The 10,428-nt window shown below is 34.9% G+C and overlaps 1 protein-coding gene across 2 annotated transcripts; it reads left to right on the plus strand.

Moving 5' to 3' along the window:
* Positions 1-1,394: 1,394 nt before the first annotated feature.
* On the plus strand, positions 1,395-6,031 carry LOC125261180. 2 transcript variants are annotated; one of them, XM_048179793.1, is made up of 6 exons: positions 1,395-1,763; positions 3,440-3,844; positions 4,099-4,170; positions 4,410-4,520; positions 4,620-4,665; positions 5,055-6,031. In XM_048179793.1, the coding sequence occupies exons 1-5, from the start codon at positions 1,718-1,720 to the stop codon at positions 4,658-4,660; spliced, it is 675 nt and encodes a 224-aa protein (XP_048035750.1). In that variant the 5' UTR covers positions 1,395-1,717; the 3' UTR covers positions 4,661-4,665; positions 5,055-6,031. The 2 variants fall into 2 exon arrangements, with proteins under 2 accessions (XP_048035750.1, XP_048035749.1); XM_048179792.1 differs by having other exon boundaries at positions 1,401-1,763; positions 4,617-4,665.
* Positions 6,032-10,428: the final 4,397 nt, after the last annotated feature.

Below are 10,428 nucleotides of genomic sequence, written 5' to 3' on the forward strand. Positions count from 1 at the left end.
TTTTCAAATCCATTCAGCCAATCTCTGGGTCTGGCGGTACCACTTTTAGCACAGCTTATAGTTCATTGAATCTGATTAGACCGTGAGCATCTCTCTAAAAAATGAACAAAAGAGTTTTTGTGTTTATTTAAAATTAGACAAATCTGATATTATTTTAAACTCCAATCTGTTGTTTAGCAGTTTGGGTAGTTCTTTAATGCTTCCCTAACTATCAGAAGACACTAACCAGGTTTAATGTCCAGTTGCACAGATAGGGTTTGTTGTAACACTGCGTTACAATGTGTCCTGCTACTAGAACTATACTATACAGTTACAACTGGCATAATCAACTTTATGAATTTCTGTTGAGATAGCATGGGAAAAGGAGATTAAAGACTAAAAGGAAGGACATGAACATTCAAAAAATATTATTTCAAGAAATTTACAGCATTTGTACTGTCTTGTCTATTTGTCTAATCACAAAATTATTTAAATTTGATTTTCTAAAAAAATGCCATTATTTTATATGAAAAAAATAATAATTGTTTTTTATTTTAGTTTGTCATGTATATTTTTTAATTAAGTCAGATAACATTTTTAGCTGTCAAATGGTCATGTTACAATGTGCCCCACCTACAGGGCATGTTGTCACATTTCACTTCCCTGCTTCCGGGGAAAATAAAGAAAAAAATATACATTGTATTAATGAAACAAAGCCACATATTTGTACCAGACATTTGTGAATTTAATGTGGAACAAAAGAAATTACCTGAACCTAAAGTAGGCTACATTTACACAAACTGAGAAAGTGTGCCCGACGCTCCCCTACATCATGGTGGAAATGAAACCTTGCTCTGAGGATGTACTGGGAATAGCCATAAATCCTGGAATGCATGAAAAACATCTTAAACCACCAAAGTTTGTTTGCTGGGTTTAAAGGAGTTTGAGCAGATCTGTTTTTTCAGGGATTTAAATTTGGTTGGTTGAATTATGTGGAGTGTAGACTACTTTGAACGTTTTCAAAGCAGTTTGTTGTTTAATTGATCAATATTTTTTTTCTACTTTATAGTTTACGTATATATATTTTATGTATTTTATGTTTATGTATATTATATATAGGCTATATTGATAAATTAAACAACATACTGCTTTGAAAACTTAAAAGTGGCAAGCGATTGGTCGGAAAACGAAACTTGGCTGGCGTCCATCACGTAATTTCCAGAGAAACGATAAGAGGCTGAACAAGGAACTTAGATATGATTTATGGCTGTTACCGTCAGCAGCTGGCGCTGTTCCCAGTACAACCTCAGAGCTTCACAAGGTTTCATTTCCACCACGATGTACACTGATGAGCTAAAATATCATTGTTTAAGATGTTTTTCAGCAGGGGTAACGAATTCGATAAATAAAGTCCAACATATTCGCTTAAATCATGACTGGTCAAAAGTGTGTTGTAGATATTTTCCTTAGCCTGATTGTGATATGATCTGCCCCGCCTATGTGACTCAAGAAATAAAAGCACACCTCGTTACTATCGTTTTCATGCTGTCTGTAACATCGCAACCTTCACCATCATGTAAACAGGTTACTCTGTAGCCTATTTACAAACAGCTCCGGGGATTTCTGCCTTGCAGAATACAAAGGCAACAATATTCAAGACTCGATTCAATAGATTTATCAGCTCAACAACGATTTAAACAAAAAAAAACAAAAAAAAAAAAAACAACAACAACAACAAATGGGAGGCTATTTTGTGCTCACACTGTGTGTCTTTCTCGTTGATGGTAAGTCACTTGACTTTGTAGTTTCAACATATGCATTGATGATTATTGCAAATGCATTCGTGTAGAAAATGCATGGATTGAAAATGTTTATGTGGTGTGCCTAACCTGCTTTGGGTAAATGTCTTTACTGAATGCACAGGTGTAGCCTAAATGCATCATCACACACATTCACAGCGTAAATGAACTCTTACTTTATAACTCAGCTGCGAGTTATATCACGCAAAAAAAGACAAAATTTTGAGTTTACATTTATTATTTTTATTATTCATTGTCAGAAATTAAGCTTCCATTCGCAAGTGATTAATCGGATTAAACTGTGTTAGACCACAGTATATTTACAGACGCACATTTTTCTAAAGGGCGACCTGTTCCTGTATATTCCTCCTCTGACCTCTGTTCATGTGTGTCAGCGGTGATATCAGAGTACAAGTTTCCATACGCAGAAAACGAAACTCATGGTTGCTGTTGATCACGTGATTTTCTGAGAAACGATCCATTCGCATCTTTCAAATGCTCTGCATACATAAGATCCTGTTTACGTAACACCACAAATAAATGTTCTTCACATGATTTAGTTGGTCTACACCCAGCTAACATAATTTTGTTTTAAGAACATTCTCCAAATATTCAGTGTTGGTTCTGGGAACATAATTTTTTTTTTTTTTTTCCAAATGTATAATGTTCCTGAAATGTTCTTTCAACTTAATTTAGATTTAAAATTCAACATTCCAAGAACAGAAAAATGTCCAAGAACATTAGTAATTTTAGATTGTTATTTAAAGATTGGTATGATTTTCCCAAAACACTCTTTCAAATAACTACAGAAAAAGCAACTGTTTAAGTGGTTTTGATGAAATTATTTGTCTGCTTTTAAAACAGACATGGTGATAGGTTTTATAAATGTAGAAATTATTTCTGAATGTACCTGCAAAAGAAGAAATGCAATGAAAGTCAGGGATCAAGAGCTCAACTAAAGCAAATGCTGATCTGAAATCTAATGCTGAATGAAAGAATGTTTCAGGAACATCAAACTAACCTTTAAATAACATTCAATAAGGAAACTGGACATTTTATGTTCTTGGAATGTTACAAATCAACGTTCCTACAATGTTGAATTTTAAATCAAAATTAAGTTGAAAGAACATTTAAGGAACATTATACCTTATAAAAACATTACTGCAATGTCAAAAAATTTGAATGTTTTTAAACTGAATATTTAGAGAATGCTCTTATAACAAAATTCTGTTCGCTGGATATTAAGTGCACAAACTCTTTTAAAACAGCAAACAGACCTGCGCACTATAAAACCAGCAAACAAGCTTAGGCTGGCTTAAGATGTTTTTCAGCAGTGAGAACAAGTCCAAAAATCACCTATAATCATGACTGGTCAAAATGGTCCTGTAAATTGTTATGCGTGACTAGCAGGCTATGATACGTTTACCTCACCTTCAGTAATAATGTTATAATAGTTCAGCATATACTCTGAGTCTCTGAAGTATTATATTTACATGGAAAATTAGGCTGTAAAACAATTATTTCTCCACCACAGAGATCTTTATGATTGAGGATATTTGGTTATTGGCTTTCTCATTATCTAACACACTGCTGTGTTGTTGAATTTCTTGTCAAATGCACACACTCACACACAAGTGATTATTGTTCATCTTTGTCTCCAGGTGTGGTTGGTGACACATCTGGAATAAGCTTGGTATCAGTGACGGAGAGACATTCAGTCACTCTACACACTGGTGTCACCAAACAACAACGTGACAAGATGCTGTGGTATTTTAATGACACACTCATCGCTCTGATCAATGGAGAGCCCAGTAAGAGCTGTTTATATGATGGTGAAGGCGGGATATTCAGCGGCAGACTGAATGTGGACTACGAGACCGGATCTCTGACCATCACAAACACCAGACCTGAACACGCTGGACGTTATGAAGCAAATTTCATCCAAAGCAAGAGCTCAGGAACCAGCCACAGCTTGAACCGAAACAGCAAGTGTGACAGCACAAAGATCACCAGAAAAATGAGCAACATTGGCGACACCATTAAAACATTCAGTGTCTCCGTCAGAGGTGAGTCAATGTTGTTTACCCTGAAGTATTTTTGAATGTCTACAGACCGGTTTATAAAACCTGCTTTAGAACAGATTATTTCTGGGTTGCTAAAATTAGACTGACTCTGTTCACTCCTTTTCAGTGTACATTCCTTGTGAATAATTCAACAGTAAGATGATATAAAAAATACTATAATTGGTCCTAAAAGGCTCTTTTTCTGACTGCCCATACCAAACTTTATTTCTTTACTATTATTCTCTTGTATTTTCCAGCTTCTCTGTCTGTTCCTGACAAAACCAATGAAGAACTGAACAAGATAGGGAAGGATCAAGAGCATGACAGCAGTATGTTTTCTCCTCCCTTCCTAAACATGCCATACATGTCCTGTCTTTTTCTAATGTCATGTGTTGTTGTTCATCTGTCCATCAATTTTAAACCTGCTAAGGACCAGATGATTTTTATTATGTCCTGATATGTCAAACCATAGAATTAAAAGAGGGTGTACTTTCTTTTTCACATGACTGGATTTCCAATTACAATCAGATTCACTCACTCTACTGTCTGTCTGTCTTCATCTGTCCAGGTCTGCTTTCAGGTCTTATGGTTGGAATAGCTGTTGCTGTTGTTCTGTTGGTGTGTGGAGCTTTAGTAACCGCTGGTGTGATTTACTATCGCCGCAGGAGCTCTAAACATGGCAAGTATCACCTACAGATACTGTAGTAAGAGGAAACCAACACATTTATTATGCAAAATTAGTGTTTAATTGTGTTTGTGATTTTTTTCTTTACAGCAGAAGAGGAGAAAAACAAACTTGAGCATCTGTTGAAAGTCTAAATAAGGTACGATACAGCACTAATGTTGTGTCTTTTTGGAATATTTTCATTAAAAAAGTACAGTATGGTGCAAATGTCTTGGGCATGTTATAACCTTTACAAAAAGTGACATTTTTAAGTCAGTTATTTTTATGTTTTGCTGTAAAAGCAGATAGGATGATGCACACAGATCTGATCTCACCACCATCAGTTAGTCTGGGATTACACGAGAAGACAGAAAAACGAATGTTGTATTTGTATATTAACTGTTTAGTATATTTATATGCCCACTGACTGAATAGAATTTATAGCAAAGTCACCTAAATGAGAAAAAACACTTTTAAACTGAATTTTATTAACTTGATGGCAGATGTGATTTCTCTCTCTTTACCTTGTGATTCATTGTTTCCTTACAGAAGGAGAAAGACGGATGTGATGTGAGGGATTTGAGGATCCCAATATACATATGATAAAAATGGTCCAGGTCATAGTCAGAAGGTGGGGGTTACTGTGACCATAGGTGACCATAAGCCTAAGTGGACATCCATGACATGTGGAGTCCCTCAAGGCTCAGTGCTTGCGCTGCTCCTAATCAACACGTTTGTGCTCCAACTGAGCCAAATAATGATACCTCACAAAATGATGGGCTGTTTCAAGTCATGTTTTGGTCAAATATGGACAAACCCAATCGTTGGTTTACAAAGTTATTTAAATAATAACAATAATGATGATACCTTTAATTTATATATCGTTTTCCCAAGCTCAAATCACTTTATAATCAATTGTTACGACCCAGGGAAGCAGCATAAATAAAATGTGAAAAAGGGGGAGGAAAAACAACAAGAAGTCTTCTGATGTAACACAATAAACATGAATACATCAAAAACAGGACAAATATAAGAAACAGTACAGTATACACATCAAACACCACAGACGATCACGAAATCTGAATGAAATGCATAGTTAGGAGTGTAATATATACAAATATCTGACCAACTATCTGAACAGAAGGAGCAGTAAAGTAAAAATGAAGTAAAAACAGAGTAAAAATTAAGTAACCAGAGTAGTCCCTCCAATCGAATGCAAACCCCAAATGGCAAATGGGAAAACTCGATGAAATCCTCCCATCAATGATGCAGATACTCTGTCCGCTACAAACAGCGTCAGGTGGGCAGGCCGGTGGATTCAGGCAGGCCGGATGAGCAACACCTCCACACACTAGCAGATAACATAATCACAGTGGAAGTCTGTTTTATGAGCGTGAGAAACATTTTACACAACAAGACAAACAGCCCAGAAGTTGTATGACAAAAAACCCCAAAAACAATTAAAACATTTGAAGTGTAAAAAAACAGTTGTGTTTGTCCAGATTTTAACCAAACATTGGTTGAAACAACCCAGCATTTTTTAGAGTGTATGTAGATGATACTCAGATCTACTTAACCCTATCTCAACTACAGCCCCATTGACTCTCTGTGCCAGTGCACTGATGAAGATAACAGCTGGATGACCCAAACCTTCATTCAGTTAAACAAGACAAAACTGAAGTCACTGCAATTGGAAACGAAGATGAAGTTCTCAAAGTGAACGCATACCTTCAAACAACTAAAATCAAGTCAGTGTGATTTTGGAGTCAGTCCTCACCCAGATAGCATCAATAATCGAAATAATGTTAAATCAATGTTAATGTGTCAAAGTTACCCTAATTGAATCAATATCACTTTTGCACCTGCAATTAATGTTGAAAAAAAAAAAAAGAAATTTCAACAAAATTATTCTCACACAGCCTGAAATCAACTGAAGACAAAAGAAGACAATCAATCTCTCAAGATCTCAGCAGAAGCTCTTTTTGAGAATTAACAGGTCTAGATGTTGATGTTTTATTGTTTGGTCACCATTCTGGTGATCAGTGTTTCCTTTAGTTGGGCAGTTTGACTCTTGAATTTTGGTGTGAGTTTGTGCTCTTTGTAACAGTGTTTACTGAAACACATCATTTGTTAAAAAGAAAAACAGAAACAATGTTGATGGTATAGTTTTCTGTCTCACAAAGCAGAGTAGTTTACTAATCTTGTTCCTGACCAAAAGTGGTTATTTGTCTGTGTGTCAAAAGATTTTTATTTTAAAATTTAAAATAATTTTTGCACTTTAAAAGTGAAGATTCAGAATGTCTGATCTGGAGCAAGAAAGTATTGTTGGTGAATGTAACCTATTAAAAACAAATATACACTTTTGCTCAGGAGAACAGTTAGTAAATGATTTTGCTTTATGATGATGAAAACTATATCACTCAGTCGTTTTGTTTCTGGTTTTCTTTGCAACAAATTATGTGTTTTGATAAATACTGTTACAAAGAACACAAACTCACACAAAAAGCCAAGAGTCAAACTGCCCAACTAAAGGAAACACTGATCACCAAAATGGTGACCAAACATTTTCATTAAAACATCAACATCTAAACCTGTGTTAATTCTCAAAAAGAGCTTCTGCTGAGATCTTGAGAGATTTATTGTCTTCTTTTATCTTCAGTTGATTTCAGGCAGTGTGGCTTTAAGTCAGTTGTAGTTGTGTTTCATTTTCTGAGAGTGTAACATTGATTCAGTGACATTACCATTGATTTTTGTTGTTGAAATTTCAACATTTGTTCAACATTAATTGAGGGTGCAAAAGTGATATTGAATCAATGAGGTTAACGTTGACACAATAACATTGATTTAACATTATTTCAAACATTGCTTGCTATCTGGGTAGTTTCAGTAGTTAGTAATGTAATCTATTGCATTACACATTTAGGTAATATCATCTGACTACTTTTTGAATACGTTAGACCAGGGGTGTCCAATCCTGCTCTTGAAGGCCACAGTCCTGCAGAGTTCAGCTTCAAACCCAATGAAACACACTTGAACCAGCTAATCAAGGTCTTACTAGAAACTTCCAGTCAGGTATGTTGTGGTAAGTTGAAGCTGAACTCTGCATGACAGTGGCCCTCCAGGACCGAGTTTGGACATCCTTGCTCTAGACCTGTCTTGTTTATAACATTGATTTAACGTCGGTCCTGGAGAGCCACAGTCCTGCAGAGTTCAGCTCCAACCCTGATCAAACACACCTGAACAAGATCATCAATGCCTGAAGAATTATTAGAAAGCTATAGTCAGGTGACTTTTATCAGGGTTGGAGCGAAACTCTGCAGGACTGAGGCTCTCCAGGACTGGAAGTCAGGAATGATCTGAAACTATTTGGATTCGTTCGGACCGCTCTGTCACCAAATCATCTGTAAGACGTTTCTCGGTCAGTAACAACAAATACAGAACAAATAGCGCTGTTTTCATGTGTTTCACTAGTTTACTTTGCTCTACGCAGCACGGCCCAGTGGATAACGGAATGGAAGCTTAAAGGAGCTGCGTTTATTCCTGGATACCATTATTAAACAGCGTTGCGACATCAAGTGAGATTAGCATTTCGACACACACCTCTTGGTTACAATCTACAAATCACTCGATGATTAAACTAGTTTTAAATCGGATGAAACAGCCTCAACATTCCCAACAAGACTGATGAGGAAAACAGGAGAAATATGAATGAAGATAGAAGCCTTTTAAATCCCAAAATCACCACCCTTACAAACATTTACCATGGTTTGTGGAAATGTGGAATATTTATATTGAAAACTATGTTATAGTCATTTATATTGCAATATTTATTAGGTGGGTAGGGGAATATATAATTCATGTCTTTGTTAAGGTGTCGTTTGTACCTGTGTTTGGGTGTTTTTTATAGGCCTATAAAACATATCATGATATAATATCATTTGACAGTGGTAGTGAGTAGCCATTGTATGGTTTTACCTGTGGTTACCAAGTCTCATGGTGAGAATATTTTCATTAAAGCCTAATAATAAAATAATTTTACCAATGTAGAATATGTGTGTGTTGCACCTATTCATATATGTACGGGAGCCGGATGTTTGAAAATGGACATGGTAAAGGGGTTGGAGACGTAAAAGGGAAGAGCGAGTGTTATGTTCTGTTTAGAACCAGTTCATTACAAAGTTATCACACGACTCCTCTGTTTTGTGCACATCTGCAACCAATCAGAACCCCATCCACCATCCTGGCCCACCTCAACTTTTTGATTTGATAATCTAGCCCTCGAATTAAACTACTTGAAGAGCCTTGGTATAATGTACCATATTGAAAAAAAAAAAAAAAAAAAAAGATTAGAAGAGAAAGAAAATTTGTTTAATTATAAAAAATTTAATTATAATTAATAAATAATTTGAAAATAAAAACAATCAAAATAATACACTAACTAAAAATAAAACTCTTTTTTATGAAAAAAAAATGTAAAAGATAAAAAAAAAAAATATGGAGATTCAATGAATTTGAATAATTTCTTGGAATGTTGGGAAAAATAAGTAATCATGTAATCAATAAAAATGTAACTGATTATGAGTATCTAAAAAGTAATATAATTACAAGTGCTTTTTGGAATCTGCACTGTAAAAATATAATTTTAACTGTAAAATACTGTTAAAAAAATGTAATTTTATGTAACTTTTACAGTACTGTTAAATACTGTTAAATGTACAGTTTTTAGAGGTAATCAAAGTAAAATCTGTAAAATGATTTTCCCAGAATTCCCTCTGTGTGACACTTCACATTTGAAAGTATTTCTTTTAAATAATCATGTTTCTTGATATTTTTATTATCCAAATATTAGTTATGTACATTAGAGTTTATTGTCCATCTTCTGTTGTTTAATTAATGTTTATTGCATTATTCAAGTGTCGTGTGTGTCATCATGATGGTGTTGTGTTTGCGTGAATGACTCTTCACCTTCTATATCCTAGTATAATTCAGCTTCTGGAAACACTTGTGATGAACTTCATGATTCTTCATGTGGCTTTCTCTTTTACCACCTGCATTATTATGGTGTTTGTCAGAATATGTTAAAGATACAAAATAGATTTTAGCAGCAGTGTGCGTTGTTGGATTAAATTGCAGTTTTCTTATTTGTACAGATTTATACTGTAAAAGTGAGAGATTGTTCTGTAAATATGTTTACATTTTTACTGTATTTGTTTACAGAATTATTCTGGCAACCACAGATGCCAGGATTACTATTATTATTATTTTTCTTTTTCTAAAACAACATTTTTTTTTTTTCTAGATTACATATAATCAGTTACTTTTTGGTGTGTAGCCCTTGGATAGTCAATACAGATCAACACTGGCCTTCCCAAAAAGACCCTGAGACAGCTGCAGCTCTTACACAGCACTGCTGCCAGGAGAAAGAGAAAAACAGCCTGTTTGAATGTACTTTTACTTGTTTATGAATCACTCAATGGTCTATTGGACCTCATGCAGGACACTGCAGATATGCTCACTGAATATAAACAGATCACTTGGACCAATGGGAGCACATCAGTTAGAAATACTAAGGGTTCACTCAAAGCAAGAGAGTCTGTTTTTAGCTGTTACTGCAGCTGCAGCAGCTTCCAGAAGAGATCAGATGTGCTCCAACAGATTCAAATCCAGACTCTAAACACACTCTGCCACTGTACGTCCTACTTACTGCACTTTATCTATGTACTATATACTATGTATTCTTCTTGATTTATTTTTAACTGTAACTTGGTAAATAGATTTGTAATCATTTTTATTCTTTGATTTTATTGTGGTGGTTATTTTTTAAACCATCTTTGATAGCACTTTGATTTATTATTGTGAATGTGTTTTATAAATAAACTTTAGAAAACATGTGGCCGCAGGGCCAAGTGTAACTTTACAGGGT

This window comes from Megalobrama amblycephala, unplaced genomic scaffold, assembly GCF_018812025.1.
Source record: "Megalobrama amblycephala isolate DHTTF-2021 unplaced genomic scaffold, ASM1881202v1 scaffold343, whole genome shotgun sequence".
Taxonomy (NCBI): Eukaryota; Metazoa; Chordata; class Actinopteri; order Cypriniformes; family Xenocyprididae; genus Megalobrama; species Megalobrama amblycephala.

Bases quoted from the DNA above. Each gene is read 5' to 3' on its own strand.
- LOC125261180 (XM_048179792.1), top strand. From the start codon at position 1,718: ATGGGAGGCTATTTTGTGCTCACACTGTGTGTCTTTCTCGTTGATG. The intron at 3,845-4,098 runs GTGAGTCAATGT...TGTATTTTCCAG, and splicing joins ATTCAGTGTCTCCGTCAGAG to CTTCTCTGTCTGTTCCTGAC. The intron at 4,521-4,616 runs GCAAGTATCACC...TTTTCTTTACAG, and splicing joins CCGCAGGAGCTCTAAACATG to CAGAAGAGGAGAAAAACAAA.